Source organism: Coloeus monedula (genome assembly GCF_965178545.1).
Source record: "Coloeus monedula genome assembly, chromosome: 26".
Taxonomy (NCBI): domain Eukaryota; kingdom Metazoa; phylum Chordata; class Aves; order Passeriformes; family Corvidae; genus Coloeus; species Coloeus monedula.
The window spans coordinates 3,446,987-3,465,891 of NC_138806.1; the positions used below are offsets into that span (position 1 = coordinate 3,446,987).

At 53.3% G+C, this 18,905-nt stretch overlaps 1 protein-coding gene across 1 annotated transcript; it reads right to left on the reverse strand.

Annotated features, from left to right (window-relative positions):
- Positions 1–2,985: 2,985 nt before the first annotated feature.
- RND2 (Rho family GTPase 2) lies at positions 2,986–18,030 on the reverse strand (the record flags this gene model as incomplete). Its single annotated transcript, XM_082297406.1, has 5 exons — positions 2,986–3,234; positions 3,992–4,126; positions 7,261–7,370; positions 17,761–17,848; positions 17,929–18,030. 5 exons carry the CDS (start codon positions 18,028–18,030, stop codon positions 2,986–2,988), a joined length of 684 nt encoding a protein of 227 aa, XP_082153532.1.
- Positions 18,031–18,905: the final 875 nt, after the last annotated feature.

Consider the following 18,905-nt stretch of genomic DNA (forward strand, 5'->3'; position numbering starts at 1 on the left):
AAAACCAGAACAGGAAGTTTTCATCCCATCCTTTTTGTGTATCCCCAAACAGCAGCTGCTTTTCTGGCACTGCAGCTTCACCTGAATGTGCACGGGAGATGTCACATGGCCGTGGAAAGCAGAGGGAATACCATGGAGCATGCAGCTGCCTCTTCATGGAGGCAATTTGGAGTTCATGACCTACTTCCCTTGCTGGGGGAGCATCTTGTGGGAGTGTAGATTCCCCTGATTGCAACTGAACTTGTTCATGAAGCCCTTACTGAGCTGCAAGTCTCAATGAACTCATCTGTTCTGCTTTCCCTACGCTGCCAGCACTGTGCCTCCCCCAGCACGACACAGAACAGCTCCAAACACTGGAACGGGTGGTGCTGAGGCTCCCACCTCTCCCTGAGCTGTGCCTTGGGAGGTTGAGTCTGATGTTCTGTGCCCACACTGCAGCAGTGCATGTGGTGAAAGCCCTCGGGGAGGGGGTGCTGCCCTGCACAGCCCCTCAGGATGGATCCTGGAATGAAGGATTTGCTTATAGGGTGAGCTAACAAGTTAATGTTGAGCCACCGCGAGTTTAAACTAATCAGTGACCCAGAAAGTGCTTTTGTAGAGACTGCCACATTAGATTCAAAAGCCTAAAAGATGCTAGAGCACAGTAGAAGGGAACGCACTGGCCAAACGCTGCTGCGAGCACGTGGAAAGAAGGAAGTCCCAGTCACTGTGTTGGGGTGGCCTGTTAACCCCCCGATTCTGTATGGTCCCCCTGCTCCCTCCCAAGCCTTGGCCACCCCCTCAGCTTCTCCCTATTTGCTCCTGTACCCCAACCCCGCCCAGGGACCGCCCCTGGGCCCCCGACAAAACCACCCCGCGCTCAGACCACGCGGGCTCTCTGAGCGTGGACAAGATGTGATTAAAGCCATCTCAAACCCTCATGAGAGACCCTTCTCTGCCTTCTTTGCCAGCACTGCGCTGTAACGCTGCCGGCTGCCAGAGCCAGACCGCGGGGCTGTCCGGAATGGACTCCGGGATGCGATGAATCGCATGGTCCTAGGAAACCCTGGCTGAGCTCTCAGGGAGCAGCAGCCTGCCAGGCAGAGTGCAGCACTGTGTCACATGAGGATGGTGAGAACAACTGCAGACAGGTTATGAGCAGTGGCAGTGACACTTATGTGCCATTGACTGCTACAATCCAAGCAGGGATCTGGTTTTGTTCAACAACGTTTGCAAAGGCTCTGGGGACCCTAGAGAGCGCAAAAAAAGCATCAGGAATGCTGAGGGTTGTTCTTGACATACTGCCTTGCTCAGTTCCTCCTCCTCCCAGACTGCAGATGGGCATTTTCATGCTCTTGCAACCTGCACACAGCCCAAGTGTCCAGTCACTGATGGAGCTTTTCTTGTCCTGGTAAATCAGCAGCTCCAATTCCCCAAAATGCCTTCACCGTGCAGCTGCAGTCTAAGACCTGGGAGTGAGAGCAGACACAAAATATTGAGTCAAAAGCTATTGCTGCAGTGAGGGAAGAGGCAGCTCATGTTAGCTCAGACTGCTGGATCAGGCACAGACAACCTGCAAATGCTCCACAGTATTTAAGGAGTCGGGACAGAGGGAGAGGTTATTCAAGACAGGTGTTCCAGCTCCAAAATGAATACATGCAGATAAGTCCTCTGGGTTTTTCACTGAAGTGTATAGCACAAGCATATTTCAAGAGCTAGAGAGAGACATTAGGATACAAAGAGAAGCTGGGCGGTAAAAGATTTTGAGGGGATGTGTGGTTTGACTATTAAAAATGAACACAGTCGAGCACTACGAATTTTCCAGTGATGTTTATTTTTCCTGTAGCCCGCAGACACAGTTGGATCTGGCAACAGAGCAGATTCTTTTTTTCCATAAAGTGTCCATGTGACATTAAGCCCAGGCTAATACTGTCATCAAAGGCATTCAGAGAGGGCAGCAGCAGAAGCAATGGGAGATGCTGGGAGGAGGCCAGACAGCAAGGCACAAGGGCAGGGAGCACCTCCTCTTCCACTGCCACAGCAGAGACAGGGTGCAGTAGGCATAAAATCATTTTTCTCATCTATACCAGACAAACACAGCACCATGCAACACAACCTGCAGCTGGAAGTGGGTGGAGAGCAGGATATGGATCGTTATTGCAGTTATTGTTGGGAGCCGTGTGCGCAGGACACGCGGCCGATGGCAGCAGGGAGAGCCCGGGGAGTGCCCAGGGGTCAGCAGCTCACACAAAGCTCCCCAGGGGCATTTGCTTGCTGAAGGGAACCACGATTCTCAGGATCCATCTACTGGGACAGACCTCTCCCCTGGAGCCAGATCCACTCGGCTGCATTTCAAATACTGTTCAAGTATCTCAAATACCGTGGAAAGAGACATCTGTCTATTTTCTTTGCAGGAGGTGGACTACTGTGGTGTCTCATCAGGGTAAGGTTCCTTCCCAGGGTGCCCCCCCTCCCAGCTCTGGCCCAGACCTGCACCTTCCATGGCACTTGCTGTCCAACCTGGCTGAGGGCAGCACCACCTCAAACAGCATTTCTCTCCTCAAGGAAGATTGGAAGAGTACCTTCTGCTGACCCCCCCTCCTCCCTCCAGCCCAGGTCCCACACAGCCCCCACCCCACACTGTGTGTCCTGTACAGCTGAACGTGGGCAGGGCCTGGGCTGTGGGTACAGGAGGGTGGCACACACACGGCATTGCTCCCTTTTACTTTGTTTCACCCAGTCACAGACCTTCCAGCACCCGAATACTCCTCTGCCAAGTGGTTCCTTCATCCCAAGCAATCTGCACAGCAGCAGCCAGCCCAGAAGTCTCCACAGTGCAGGGCGACTCGTGCACCCCTGCTTGCAGCTGGGACCTTTACTCAGCCCTAGAGACTGAGCAAAAGGTTTTGGAAAGGCAGGCTAGCTCCTGCAGCCAGCACCATGCCCTTGTCTCAGCCAGTTACTGTACAAATGGACAACACACACACATTATTTACAGCCCACTTTTCACATGATGGAGCAGCTCTTGGCTCGGTCTTTCCTGATCTCTGTGTCACTCAGTAAGTCTGTCCTGCCAGGCATCTGTGATGCCCGCTTCAGTCCCCGTTTGGAGTTGCTGCGCTTCAAGTTCTTGTGCATCCTGTTGACCGAGGCCAGCGTGGTCACATGAAACACGTCCCGTACGCTGTCCTCCGAGACCTTGGAAGAGCACTCTGCGTAGGCCACTGCCCCGATCTGCCGCGCCAGCGCGCTGCCCTGCAGGCCACACAGAGCAGGAGGAAGAGAGAACAAGGTTAGGACACCGCTGCTCTCCAAGAAGCAGCCTCTCACACAGCCAGCAGCCCTGCCAGTGGCACCATGGGGACACAGTGGCTCCTCAGCACCTGTAAACACAGAGCAAGGCTCTGTGAGAGCTGCAGAGGTGAGGGCAGACAGTGCTGCCGACCACTGGGCCCTGGGTTACTGCCACTTTCTCATTCACACAGGGCCACCCCTGCAACTGAGACACCTGGGCAGCCCCCCTCACCTGGACAGTCGCCTGCTCTGCACAACACAGAGCCAGGCACAGCAGCAGCTCAGAGCCCCTGCACCACAGAGGCTGGGTCTGCCACCAGCCTGGAGACTCTGCTGAGTCCCCTGGAGGCCACTGGCAGCAGCCCCTCAGCCGTGGCTTCCTTCCCCCCGGCAGTTTTGCCCCAACACAGAACCCAAGCAGGAGAGTCACTGGGAGCAGAAAGAGCTGCGCTGAACTAGGAGATGCAGAAGGACAACACTCCCCTTTAGCCAGTCCAACTTGTCAAATCAGGCATTTCCACCTGCTCTGAGGAATGACTTTTTGGCTACCAACTGGGTGGCTGCTCAGCAGAGCATCAGGAATAAGTCAGGCTCTTCCAGAGCTGGGGACAGGAGTGTTGTAAACCTGAGCAGCTCCGAGCCCCTGAGCCACGATCAAACCAGCTGCAGACCAAGACCTGGGTACGGTGAGCCCTGCAGGGTCACTGCCCAAACACACCTGCTCATGTGTCACAGGGATGAGGCGCTGCTTGGAGAGCTCCCGCAGGGTGTTGAGGTCTGTCCTCATGTCCAGCTTGCAGCCAACCAGCACAATCTTCGCATTGGGGCAGAACTCCTGCGTTTCCCCCTGCCACTGCAGAGGAAATGAGAGGCTCTGGTGTGTATGGCTTTTCCAAACAGGGTGTCACAACTGTTCAAACACTGATTAGCACATGAGGACTCTTTAATGACTGCCATAGGCAAGGACGGGAATGGCCAGAGTCCCCCTTGGACAACTTTATGCTCGCTTGTTCCAGATTCTGCCCTGCAAACCTGCCCCATCCCAGCTGTGGTCCCCTGTGGGAGGCCAGTCCTGGCTGTGGAAAAACAACAACCACACGGTCTGGTGCTCAGATCTGGGACCCCAGATTTGGCCAGTGGGGAGCTCTTTGCACGCTCACACACTATTTATTACTGGGAGCCACATGTTAAAGACATGATGATATTCAGAGCATAGCTATATCCAGGGAAATAAAGAATTGAAGCAAAGGAGAGAAGGCCAGGGCAAACATCCATGTCCTTCATATAAATGGCTCCTTTCAGAGCTCCCCAAATGAATGCCTGATGTCAGCTGTGTCTGCAGCAGTAAATAAATCCATCACCTGTGACCTCCCCCAGGGGAGACCTGCACAGCTCCATCAGCATGTCAATGCCCCAGTTACTTATCTAGTGGTGCTGAAGTAGAAAGCAGATAGTAAATAAAGATAAATAAATAGAGATTACCCCCAGCTGAAGTCATCACTTGGAATTAGCAATTTCCTGCTATGCTGACTGGTGGTTAAGCATATTTCCTGAGCAATTAGAAGCAGAAAGAAAACCAAGCCACAGCCAAGCCACCAAGTCCAGCGTCCACAACCTCATGGGGAAGGGAAGTGCCAAGAACAACCCAAACATCATTCAACCAGTATCAGACCAAAGCAACTGCAAAATATGAAAAATCTTATTTTTTACCAGGAGATTGTCTTAGATATCTTCAAGTATGTGCTTGCCAAGGACATTGGTTCCCCAGGACTCAGGCACCCCCAGCCCCTGGGCAGCATGCTGGAGATCATGGTGCTGCAGCCACAGAGCACCACAGGCCAGCACACCCTCACAGTGAACAGATCCAGCTCTTCTGGAGCTGGAATTCAAGCACCCTGATTTACCTGATGGATTTGAGCTCCAAGGTCTGGTCACACCTGGCAGAGGTCACAGCTTCTGTAGTGACACAGGGCTCCCTGGTCTATGGAGAGAGCTGTGACCCTCTTCCTACATGACTGACACCTCTGGAGGCCCAAGACCTGCTGTGCTATCAACACTTGTCAGAACCAAGCACCACTCCATGAAAACTTGCTCTGCATGAAAGGCAGAGCTGCTTGCTTGCACTCCCTCAGATGGCTCTGCCCTTTCAACTGTACATGCTGTACAGCAGCCCAGGCATCAGAAGGGCAGCATTAATAAAGACTTCCTCTGCTGAATTTTTGCCTGAGGCTTGAACAGGAAATGTTATTTTCCTTATTTGCCTGATATCACAAGCTAAAACCCATTTCAACTTCATGGTGTCTTAGGAATTTTCCTCACCGCCATAAGGCTGTGAGCCTGCACCAAAGGAAACAAGGCAGCTACTCAGAGGTACTTAAGAAATCTCCTGGGATTTAGGGTTTATTTTAAGTTACCATATCAAAAAAACATTGCCTAACAGCACTCAAAACATCTGTGAGGCTGTACGGGGAAAGCCACGCACTGAGCAGGATGGACTCACATGAAGCGTGTGCAGAGAGACAAGTAATTCCCAACTCCACCTAATTATTGAGGGGTTTGTATTTCATTAAGGTGTGATTCACTTGCATTATTATTCTGCTGACTCCCGTGCTGAGCAGAGAATTCTTTGAGTCCACATAAAACACCCTCCCTCAACCCAGCCTGCTTGGTACCCGGGACCTGCTCTGGAAGCCAACACTGAGCCATTGACCAATTTATCTGAAGGGTCTTTGTCCCCTCACCAGGACACTCCTGAGACAAAGACTCACTTCTCAGCCCTCCCAGCAGCTGAGTAAGAGGCACTTGCTTCAGCACAACGTCTGGCAAAATGTGGAGAGGCCAAGAGGCCAGCCAGTACAATGTGACATGTTCAGGCTGTGGCCATTCCAGCCCTAGCAGCCTGGGGCTCTCTGAGGAGAACAGCCACGGGAACCACTGCTCTGTGGTGCTTTTCATGCCTCAGTGTCTCAGAGAGTGTCACAAATGAGATGGCAGCCAAGGCTCCCAGGATAGGATGCAGCTGCCAGATGCTTTCCTGCAGAGCAGAACCACAGCTCCCTGAATTTCATGGAAGGAAGCCGGCTACAGCCAGGACCAAGGGATGCAATCGACCTGGAAGCCACTTACCCTCACTCCTCTGAGCAGCATTCCGAGTTGCTGGACTTCACTCCATCTCAGAGGAAAGCCTTGTGTGGGGCCTTCTCCCAGAAGTGACCCACTGGAGACCAGCCAGGGGTGCTCCACAGCAGATCCCCAGCCCCATGAGGCTCTCTGGGACCTGCCAGCTGGAATATCAGCTTTGCTGAAAGGCACTAAGCTGCAGGTAGAAAACTCTTGTCTGCTCCCACAGAGCACAGCCACTCAGCTCTGCTGGGGCAGGCTCAGGGCCCTGCCTGCTCTCCAGGACAGTGGCATTGTGCCATCTCATCTTATTAATCCATGGGCTTGAAATTCAGTGCCACAGCTCATTATTTTTGTTGACAAGCTATAGAGAACTGATTGCTGTCTTTTTTGCTATGCAGATGCTGAACTGGGGGGAAAGCCAAAAAACTGAGCACTCTGCTTGCTTGGAAACAGGCACCAGGGGCCACTCCTCAGCTGCTGCAGGCAATCGATAGTCACTGGTGGTTCTGCTAACAGAGATCCACAACATCTTCCAAGGTCTTAATGGAAAACCAAACAAATGCCCTACATTTCTCTCTGTCCCCACACTTGTACGTGTGACTACAGACTCCACACACATACTGCAAACTACCATGAGCTTCACCATTCACCAGGCTCCTTTCAAATGGAAATATCTTGCATTCTGCACAGATCAAGCAGAACACCTGACCATCCTCCTCTGAGCACACACACTCCAGCCAAGGCCTGGCCACAGGGCCAGAGCTTTGAGCCCTGATGAGAGCCTCAGGGCACAGGGACCTCATGGTGGGCCCTAAGGTGCTGCAGAGCACCCCTCTCGATGGCCAGAGGGCACGGGGGACTCACCTTCTTGAGCACGCTGTCCAGGGTCTCGGGGCGGCTGATGTCAAAGCAGATGAGCACAGCGTCCGAGTCCGGGTAGGCCAAGGGCCGGACGTTGTCGTAATACGCGGAGCCTGCGGAGAGGAGGGGAGGAGTGCGGTGAGCAGGTCCCATGCCACGGACTGCTTCTGCCCCCAAGGGCGGGCTGAGACCTCAGCCCCCTCTGCCAGGCAGAGGTCTTTAACTCCAGTAAGAACTGGAGACACTGGCACATGATGCAGACCGCTCTGTTGAAGACAAAGGACGTTAAGCCGAGCTCTTGGCCAGTGACCAGACACCATAAGGTTCAGCAGAGTTTGATTTGCAAAGGATTTTAGTTTCTTCGTTTAGGCATGGAAGTCAGAGGTTTTGTCCTTGTTTTCTTATATTTACCCCTTGATAGAGTGAAGAGGGAAGTTTTGCATCACTCTCCCTCTCTAGAGAGCATCTGGCAAGACCTGGTGGAGCTGTGCTGCTGGGGATGCTGCTCACGCAGGAGAGAGCTCAGGAGGGCTGCGGTGCCACAGCACACTCACGCCTGGATTCCATCACTTGTCATGCCAGTGCTGCACCACTAACAGTGGAAAGGTGTGGCTGAGAGAAGACAGGCAATGCTACTGCTAGTTTTTATCCTCTCTTGCTATCTTTATACAGGAGAGCTAGCTCACGTATAGATTGTGAGAATTTGTGACAGGTAAAAACGAATTGCCTTTTTTTCTGGATTTGTGCTGGGAAAAGTCAGACAGATTCTTTTTGGTATATAAAAGAAGTGACAGGATTTGGTGAACAAGCTATAAATGGAAGGGGATGATTCTGCATTCCCTAGGAATTCTGTGAGCAGGCAAAGAGCCCAGCCTGAATCCTGCACAGCTTTTACTACACACATGTGTGCATGCACACACCTTCAATGCAAATTTCAGGCATTGAAGTCATTGTGCCATAGGGTTTTTATTTGCAGTGCATTCTGTTGGTGAGTGCAGACACCTCAGCAAACAGTCATGGAGCAACCAGCTCACTGCTATTTAAAAACACTGTTTTGGTTTTATATTGCAAAGACAAATGACTTAAATTTCCTGGAGGGATGAGAAGCAGATGTTTATTTATGAAAAGAGGAAACAAAGACACCAGAGTCCTTGTTGAATCTGCCTCCTCCAAAAGCAGGATTGCCCACCCTAGGCCAAGGAAGCTAGACACGCTTCCTGCTGCAGCCCCTTGGCATGTCTGGACCCAGCACTTTCCCACCCCAGAAGAAGGGTGCAGCCCAGGTGCCAGGTGGCTCCTTGATGAAGTTCAGCACCTGATGAATTATGGATGATGGTGGCTTATGTTTCCGGAAGGATGGAAATCTGCCTGGGCTAAGAAGGAGAGGAGAATGGGCTGATTCTCTGCAGGAGCTCCAATCCTAGGTCCTGTGTGCACAGGGGCTCCCAGCTGAGGTACAGCCCAGAGTGAGGCACAGTCCCCCAGCACAGCGCTGCACACCAGGTGCTCTGCAAACACCCTGGGCCCCTCTGCAAGGCTAAGCCTGGGGAGCAGAGCCTGATGCTCCTGCCTCTGCCCAGAGCCCACATGGGGCAGGCTGAGGGCTGTGTGGAGCCTTCCCAAACCCTGCCCACTGCCAGAGACTGGCATCCAGCTCAGAGCACGGTACCAACAACAGCAGAGCTCTGGGACTCTGACCAGCCCAGCCCCTGCCACTCCCACGCAGCCAGGGGAAGGTGCCCTGGATTTGATGTGCAGCTGGATTCCCAGCAAAATTGGCTACGGGTGTCTGCAACTCTTACAGGCAGCCCACAGGAGCAAAGGCACCTGCACCCCTGCTCCCGTTGGGGAGAGACAGGTCTCTGTCCCTGCAAAGTCCCTAGGAAGGGAAGCAGCGGGGATCAGCACAGAAGAAATAGACCCTGATCTCTGCAGAGCCCAGCCCTCTTCCTAGAGGGAAAGTCATGCTCCCTAATGGAAAGGAGCCAGTCCCTGTGGCATCTTGGACAGCTCTGGAGACAGGGATGCCAGACAGGCAGGCACGGTGAGCCAGGGCAACTCAGTGTCCCAGGCACAGAGATTTCTGACCCCGCCTCAGGCTCACACTGCTGCAGTTCACACCTGGCAGAGTCACACCATCCACTGCTCCCTCTTGGGCCCCGTGGAACAGCGAGATGACCCAGCCCTGCTCGGCACAGGGCTGCTTTCACAGGCAGCACCGAGCACAGGAGCTCTGAGCTCCCCTTTGAACAGGGTTTTCAGTCTCACGTTTGGCATGGGCTGACAGGACGGGATGGGATGGGAGATCCAGTGCTGATCTGCATGCCTGAATTAGGCTGGTCCTTTATCTGAGCCATGCCCTCTCCCCCACGCACACAGGGGTGTCTGCCTCCAGACAGGGGCCCTAGTGCTGCAGGAAACGTTCCCACGCACATCCTCTCCCTGCAGCTTCTCAGTTTTACATAAACACTTCAGATAAATCTACCCCCTCCCAGCCAAGGAATGCTCCTTTTGTAGGGGTAGTTTTGGCTCATTCAGCACAGACATTGCCACAGCAAACTGTATCATAGCAACCTGCTGCTCCTCAGCAGCCAGCCAGCCCCTCAGCAGAGAGCCGACAGCGCTGCTGCAGCCCCCCTTTATCCCACGAGACCCCCACTGTCTCATCCCAGTGCCAGGAATCATGCTCTCATCACCTGGGACCACAGGAGGAGAGACTCCCATGCTGGCAGGAGGCACTGAGGGCAGGGAAGCACAAGGTAGAGAACCTTATCTTTTTAATGAGATCAAAATTTGCTTTACATTCATTAACTTTCTGCTCCAACTCCATAGAGCAGGAGTCACCCCTGGCACCTCAGCTGGCAGTTCAGCTCACAGCCAGAAGCAGCAGCTTCTGCTCACCTCAGGAGATCAACAGAAACCAATGGGGACCCACAGCCAGTGCTGCCCTGTGGGGCAGGAGAGCTGCATTGCTCCCAGCCACGGTAACCCCAAGTTTGCTCTGGAGACATCTCTACTGAATCAGGAAATTCTGTTTGGGTGATTAGTCTTCTAGGTTTTGCATCTATTACTTTTTCATTGCATATGACAATTAAAAAAAACAAAACAAAACACCCCCCCCCCCCCCAAAAAAAAAAACCCCAAACAACCCACAAAAGCCTCAGTGCCTTCAACTCTGGCTCTTCAATTTTATTGATTATGAGCACTTGACACCTTTCAGATATTCCAGCAAGACACCCCAGAAACCCCCAGTCTGGCACTTCCAAACACATGTATGCACACAGGCACCCAAGGCTGGTGCATCTGCAGATTCAGCCTTCCTTTACTGCATGAGTCATTCTCCCACTTGGCATCCAGGTTTGCAAGAAACAGGACCTATGTGCATCTGTTCATGATGAAAGAGAGAATTGGAGCAAGCCAACAACCAGCTCAAAAATAAAATTCACACAGGGGTGGATACAAGCATGAGTAGCTCCTCTTTCCCCATGGCTGGTAGATCCTGGAATGCCTGGCACCGCAGCTCAGAGATGGCACTCTTGGGCAGGGGATGGAAATATGCTGTTTAATCTATACTTCGTTGTGCTAATCTTCATTTGTTCCTCATTAGCTGTTCCAGAGATAATGAGCCTCCTCACATAGGCACCCTCCATCCAACAATAGGGCATTACAAACCAGGAAAGACAGTGTATGTGCAGAGCCATGATCTGCTCTGCAAGGGGCTCCCACAGCCCTGCTCCGGCTTAAAACACAGATGAGCACTGCCAAGACCTACATTTCTCAGCTGCACACTTGTCTTGGGGGGCTCACTGTAAACTCTCCCCTAAGAGTTGACAATGCTGAGGCACATGCTGCTTTCTGCAGGGGCTGCCAAGAACAACCTTTGTGGAATGAAACAGAAAATCCCAGCTTTCTGGAGGGCTGCACTGACAAACCAAAGAGTTTTGGGTCACCTCCCCAAACAGTTGTGCCAGATGAGCACCAGCCTTTAGAGATGACAGAGGATGTCCACTCTGCCAGACAGATACCACCCACGGTCCAGCCAAGCTCTGGGTAAGAGGACAAAGCTGCCAAAGCAGGACCAAGTCAACAACTTCTGCAACGTTCTGTCCCAGCTGGACTTTGACATTTGTCTTGCTTGTGCAACATCACTGCAAACGCCTGAAGTATAGGAAAGGAGGAAACTGCTCCGTGACATAGAATAAATACTCTTCTGGAAAGTGCCCGACTGAAAAAAACAACTCATCAGCTTGGACAATTAACCTCTGCTCCTAATTCTTACAATGCAAGTATAAAAATTAGTGAATTACTAAAGAGCCCAGCTGGCATACCTTCAGGATGAAGGCAATGGTGTTTGCATAGGCTGAGGTGGCATTTCTGGGCCCCTCTCCAGATCTCATTACTGGAAGCCTGCCCCTCAGGAGGAGGCTGTTCTGCTGGATTTACCGGTGGAGGAATCCCCAGCTCAGGAGGCACAGAGTGCTTCTGCCTCATCCCGGTCCCATGTTCTGCCTCACATATGCAGCTCAGTGGCCCAGAGAAGCTTGCTCAGATGCAAACCTCCTCCAGCAACTGTGAGGAGCCCCTGAAAGCTCCTTGTAGAAGTCCCTGCTGGCTCCTGGGGGAGTATCACGGGTGTCTGGCATGGGAGGCCTGGGTCTGCAGATGCAGAAGAGCTCACCCAGCCTTTTCACAATCATGCCTGCAGCAGCTGACCAGGGAGACAAACGGGGGTCAGAAGTCCCTGCCTGGCACTCTTGCCACGTCACGAGGACAGCTGGCATTGCCACAATCTGCCTGTCATGCTTCCTATAGGGTACAACAAGGACCAAGAGTGGCAACAGCTTCTCACAGCACAGCCAGTACACATTCTGCCCTTGGGGAACACGTCCCAGGACTGAATGAACACAATTATCTTGATGCAATGTTGCACATTTCAGGTTTACTGTTCACAAGCATTAGATCCCTCCCCAACCACTTGGCTGCCAGATAAGGTTTCTTCCCACAGGGAAGGCTGGGTCTGTACACTTGCAAAGTTTAATGGAGTGGAGATTTTATCTTCAGAATCTGGGGCAAAAGGAGCAGGGAGAGCAGAGCACAGGAGAGAGCAGATCACCTCCACGCTGTGGGAAAGGGGTCTGCACCCGAGCTGGGAACAAACCCACTCCACAGAACACTCTTCCTTCTCCACAAGGTTACAGCAGCCAGCAGGGTCAGCTGGTTGTCACTAAAGGCAATGTTCCTCAGCACCCCCATAACTCCCAGGACATCCCATGGCCGAGCCCCTCAGATCTGTAGGGGACAAAGGATGGATGATGCCACAGGGCATGCTGCCCTTGATGCAGAAGAAGCAACCTCCATCCCTGAGTCACACAGCCTTGCAGCATGCCCCCCACACCGTGCACAGCCCAGAGAGATGATCCTCCTGGGCACTGTCCTGCCCTGTCATGTCTTCTCAAGGTCTGTTCTCCACCCACTTCAGTATCAGCACTTCTGCTGCAACCCTTTAAAGTTCTGTCTGACTGGTTACTGACCTGCGTGAGAATGTGACCCAGCTGCACGTATTTTTAGGATTAACTATGTATTTGTGCTGAGGCACAACACAAGCATGCTGGTTTTGGGCTCTTAGTCTCAACAGGAAGCATGGGAGGAGCTCTTTTGGTATGGAAAGGGCAGCTCCACATTTTCTCTCTGCCTCAGAGTGCAAGTAGCATTGAACTCTTTCTGAGACAGAACTTGTTCTTACACTTTGGAAGAGGCAGCCATGGCAATCCTGGAGCTGCACACTGGGAATCCAGGCACAGACAGCCGCAGCATCCATGGAGATGCCATTGCTAAACTCAGCCCCTTTCAGCTCTCTAATCTCATCAGCATTCCTCAGTAGTTCCCTTAAAAGAAGGATCTGTTATCACAGCCTGTGGGTTCCCACACAGGCCATTCCAAGGCAGACTGTTTGCTGAGTACAGGCAAAGAGGAAGGCGGAGGGGGATTTGCAATTCAGTGTTATTCTTGTCTTGAAAGCACATCTGCTGAAGAGACAGCGGCTGTGGAGGGCTGGCAGCCACACAGCTCCTCTGCTGTGAGCTGAGCAGGGCACTGCTGAAACTGTGAGCACGGCACTGCTGAACCTGTGAGCACTGACCTTTGCAGCACTGCAGCTTGTAGCACACACTGCAACTCTCGACCATGCTGCATCCCGACGGTCCACAAAGGAAAGTCCCCTCCAGCACCCTTCCAAGGCAACAGTGACCTTGTGCAAGGCACAGTGCCAGGCTGGGTCTCCCACTGAGCACTAGCAAAGATGTCCCTACCAGAAGCAGGCAGCTCTACTCTGCAGCTGGATCTGCATCAGCAAAAGATGCATCAAGCAGCTCAATGGCCTCAGGTCACTCACTGCTCTGCCTGCCTGCACTTTGAGGCCACAGGCACAGCAGGCAGGCAGAGCCTCCCAGCATTGGGAAGCAAAGAAGGGAGTCCAGGCTGCAAGGCACAGTGTAGGTTCCTCGCCATTATTACTGAAAACAGAACAAAAAGTCTACCCTAGGCACAGGGTAAAGCCTCAGACCTGCCAGCATCAGTGCTGCAGCACCCTGGCCTTGCCGAGGCACTGGGCAGCAGCATAGCTTGAGCTCCTCCGTCCCCCTGCTTGCACCCAGAGCCAGGGAAGCTCTGCAGAACAGGCAGGGCCTTGGGCCAGTCCAGTGTGGGCAGCGGGTTCAGTGGCAATGCCAGAGTCATGGTGGGAAATGCTCCAAGCACAGGTCCCTGGGAAGCAGGTCAGCCCTGGTCCCTGGGAAGCAGGTCAGCCTGCTCACTGAAGGCTCTGGCTGCTGGAGACCTGCTGAGCACCACAGCGGCTCCACTTCAAGTGTGAGACCTCCTGGAGCTGGGCAGACCCACGGACACTCCCTGATCCCACAGGGAAAGCAATATTGCATTGCTGAGGAAAACCTCCCTGCCCGTGCATGCCTAGGGGTAGCAGTGCTCCCTCCCAGACCTGACGCACTCAAACGAAACTCGCCCACTCCTTGCAGAGCATCGCTAATGATCACAAGCCATCCACCCTCCTCCACCTGCCAAGGAACAAAGCTCTTCCTGATGGTCCGGGGCACAGGCGCTCCAGGTCTGGGAGGCACCCAGCCCTTTGGGAACAGCACTCCCAAGCATCCGACTGAACAGGAGTTTCCCCCACCGCGAGACACCAGCACTGTGCAGAGGAGTTGTTTCTGTGCTGAGCATGTTCAGCCAACAGGCAGCCAAAGGAATTTGCCAGAACAGGAGCAAGAAGAGCAGCAAAGCACCGTGTCCTCCGTAAGGCTCGTGAGCACAGGTACCAGGGCATGGCCACTCCCTTGAGCTGCAACCATGCCTACCCCATCCAGCCGGCAGGCTCTGCACCCCTTCCCTCACAGACAAGGATGTCAAACTGCTTTTTAACGGAGTCTTTAGCAAACAGCATGTAGCACACATTTCCCAGGGGACAGGAGGGATGGGACATTCCTGACATGCTGTGAAATGGCACCTGAAGCACTTTTACTCCCACGGTCTGTCCCGAGCTGGGACACAAATGGAAACAAACATGAAATGCAACCAGCACCTGCAGATGTTGGACAAGGGGATTTTCTCCCTGGTACGTTCCTAGATCTAAGGTACGTTTGAGACTCTGCAGAGTCCCAGCATTTGCCCTGTCAGAGCACCACAGGTTTCATCCTTGTGAAGGATTCTCAGTGCTGGAAACTCTCCAGAGTCACCCTCCAGCCCCAGAAAACCTTATCAATGGACAAAGAGTTAAAAGACATTTAAAGAAAATCAGAGGTCCCAATACAATTTGGGAGCCATTCAGTTCTCCATCATTTCTGTCCAGTCTATGTCAATATTCCTCTAATGAGAGTTCCTGCCTGCCAGCTGCCAATGTCACAGCCTGTGTTTGCCACTTAGCAGGAGGGGTCAATTCAGCCCAAAAGGCTGCATTTTCCAACACACTACCATCAGCCAGGATGAGAGGACACATGGAGCAGACAACACCCTGGGCTGTACAGGGCTTACCAGTGGGATGGCTGAGTAGCCAGGTATACTGCAGCCACACTCAGTCATCACAAAGGGAGTTTTCCAGGCCAGACTGCACTTTCCCCACCACCCACTGCTGAGCGCTCACTCTGTGCAGCTTCCAGTCTCCAACTGCTTCCTCAACCAAGTATGGGGTGAGGGGAATTAATAAAAAATTAAAAAACAATACCCAGCTCCTCTCCCCAGGTCTCTGCTGATTTCTGAGGGAATTTTGGTTCCAGTTACTTATCTAAGAGATGGAGAGCATTTAAAACAGAAAAGTGTTCCTCTCCTCATGTCAGGATTGCCTTTTCTCAACACCTCCCTTTTCACTCTCAGTGGGGTGGAATTTATCATGAACAATAAACCCCTAAATGAAAAGCAGCTTAAAAGAGAGAGTAGGTAGCACAGAGAGAAGGAGGAGTGCTCACCGGTGCCTGTCATTCTCCGTGGGGGGGGGGGGGGGAAGGCAATGAGCTACTCCTGATCCCTTCAGCTCAGCTGATTCAACTCACTATTGTGCAAAACTTCTTTTGCCAAAGCTCCCATTTATAAGGGCCTCTGAAGGGTAGTGGAAACTCAACAGCAGTTTGCAGTCTAAAGCTAAAAATTTCAGTTTGATTACTAGGGAAAATTGCTATATAGTGCTTTGAAGGATTGTTTATTAAGAACTAGCTCCTGTGTATTTCAAATCAAAGGGAATTTATCTGGAAAACTACCTGATGAACTCTATCTACAGCAAAGCTGTTAAAAAGGTCTGACATTTTTCATAGGAGAAGAGAGAAAGAATCAAAGCCCATTTCCTTTTGGCTCTAGAGATAAATATTGGAAAAACATCTTTTGTCGCAAGGCGAAAAATGAATGTGTGACAGAATCCAATGCAGGTATCAGATACATACTTTAAGGACTTTTTATCATGTCCTTTTCTTTAAACATTTGTAAGACCAAAGCAAATCATTCTGGAGAATTCCTAAAAAGCAGACAATGCTTCAAACGTGCTTCCCCACCCTCCAAAGATGAAGTTTTTTTAGATCAAGTACAGATACTCAAGAGCAAAGCCATTCAGTGCCTAGCAAAGATAACCCACCCCATCTCCTTCCAGAGTTGCAGAAGGCCATGGTTTGGAAAACCCCAAAGCCATGGGAGTGAACAAGCTGGGAGTGTACACTCATGTGCATCCCAGTGACACGTGAGGTCGACCACCCCTTAGTCCTGGTGCACCCTGAGCAGCTTCAAGGAACCCTCTGCAGCAAAGGCCCCGGGTCAGCCAGAATGGGTTCACTGTGGCCACGTCTGAGAGGCTTCAAACACACATCAGCCCAGCACCAATCACCATGCAACAGCTTCCATGTCATAACCACCACTCTGTGCTTCAAGCACAGCTCCTGGCCAAAGGCCGAGAGCCAACACTTCATCCACAGCTCCAGACCCAGCAGCTGCCCCACGAGCCAGTGTCCTTGTGGCTCACATCACAGCACACAGCTCGTGAGCAAAGTTAATCTAATTACCTTTTTGTCTCGGGGAATAAAAATCGGCAAAAGCAAGGTGTCCTGGGTCAGGGAGCTCCTGAGGAAGACTCAAACATATTTTACATGTTTGAGCTAGTCCAAGACTCAGTAAAGCCACTACTCTAGGTAGAGGTATGCCAATCCTATAACTGTCATTTGATGAATGCAAAATTACAGCAAGGAATCTGAATGAACAACAGGAAAAGAAAGTCCTATGTAATGTTTTAATTTACTACTGCTCTTGGACACTGAGAGGACTTCATCTGTAATCAGGATTCCAGAAATTATGAGAATATGGGGAAAGAGCATCAGCAAGCACATGATGTATATTCATCAGCAGAGCACAGCATTCAGCTGCACCGCCTGAACAAAGGAATCCAAAGGTAAATTAGAAAGTGCATGTGAACTTTGTGGGACGCCAATATTCCTATTAGCTCTGCATCAAGCACTTCACTTGCAACTCGTGCGTCCACTGACAGCACAAACTTTAGGACGGGTCTTGGTGGGCTGGGACAGCTGTGCCTGAGGCTTCATGCAGAACCACAGCTGAGGACGCAGAGAGGCAAAACCAAAACAAGCCGAAAAGGCGCCAGAGAACCCCAGAGCCTCTGTGCAAGCGGGCGACGACAGGCCAGGGCATCCCTCCCGAGGTGAGGGCTCCCTCCTCCAGCAGCACTCTCCCTCCTCCCCGCTCCCCTCCGGCCTCGCTGTCTCCCTACACTTCGGTGCAGCACCGAAAGGCCGCGCAGAGCCGCGGCGGCTGCGGGACAAGGGAGCGCTCGCCCGGCGCGGCGGCACCGGCGCTGCCCGAGGCCAGCCGGGAGGCCAGCAGGGCTCGGAGCCGCTGCCCCAGCCCCAGCCACGGCCCGGCCCGGCGGCTCCGCGAACGGGGACACCGTCGGTCGGAGGAACGAGGCCGGCCCCGCCGCCCCCCGCGCAGCCCCCGGCCCACCTGAGGTGTCCCACATGTTGAGCTCCGTGCGCTGCTTGTCGATCTCGAAGCTGGCCGTGTAGTTCTCGAAGACGGTGGGCACGTAGCTCTGGGGGACGGAGGGGAGAGCAGAGGTGAGGTGATGCGAGGCGCAGAGCCCGGCCCGCCCCCCGCCGCCCCCCGCCGCACCTCGGGGTAGCAGTCCTTGGCGAAGACGTGCAGCAGCGCGGTCTTGCCGCACTGCGTGTCCCCCACCACCACGATCTTGCAGCGCGCCAGGTGCCCCTCCATGGTGCGGGGCCGCCTCGCCCGCGCCGCCGCTTTACCGGGCCGGCCCCGGCCTGGCCGCGCCCCCGGCCCCGACGGCACCAACCAGGCGCGGAGCGGAGCCGGCGCTGGGCAGGGCCGCGCCGCCACGGCCGCGGCCCCGGGAGCCGCCCCCCGCCGGCCCCGCCGCCCCTCGGGCCGTCCCCTCGGCGCTGCCGCCGCTCGCCGCCGGCCCTGGGACGCGGCGTGTGGGGACGGTGCAGGAGCCGGCACCGGGGTGGGCACGGCCCCTGCCCAGAGCTCGGCACCCCCGGGTGCGCCCCCGGCCCCAGCCCCGCGCTGCGGCCCCTGCCCGGGAGATGCCCTTAGACCCGGGGCCTGCAGCTCCGGCGCTGCCGAGGGAACGGGAGCTGTTCCCGGAGGAATTCAGCAGAAACGGGGACAGCCGGCATTCTGGCCCGCCTCGCGTGCGTTCAAAGAATCCTGTATCCCCGATGTCCGTGGCCAAGTGACATCAGCAGGGGCAGGAAAGAAGTCTCTGCAGCAGCTGCATGACCCCAGGCCTGCCTCACAGCCCTCTGCAGAGAGGGCAGCAGTTTCTGCTCTCCATTCCTCCTTGAGCACAGACAGCACATCTACAAATTACAGGCAGTGATTTTAATTTAGCAGGCTTCTCTGCTGCTAATATTTTGCTGGCCACACTGCAGAAAGATTTCACCTGAATGGCAAACTGACAAGCTGCCTGTCACAAAATGCAGTAAAAATAGACACAAGGAAGACAAAGCAGGCCTGGAGAAGTGGAAATGAAAATGTTTTGGCAGCGAAACCAGATTATTAATGAACTGAGGGGGCAGATTGTTTTTGCTGAAATCACAGTCATTTTTTTTGTATATAAATAT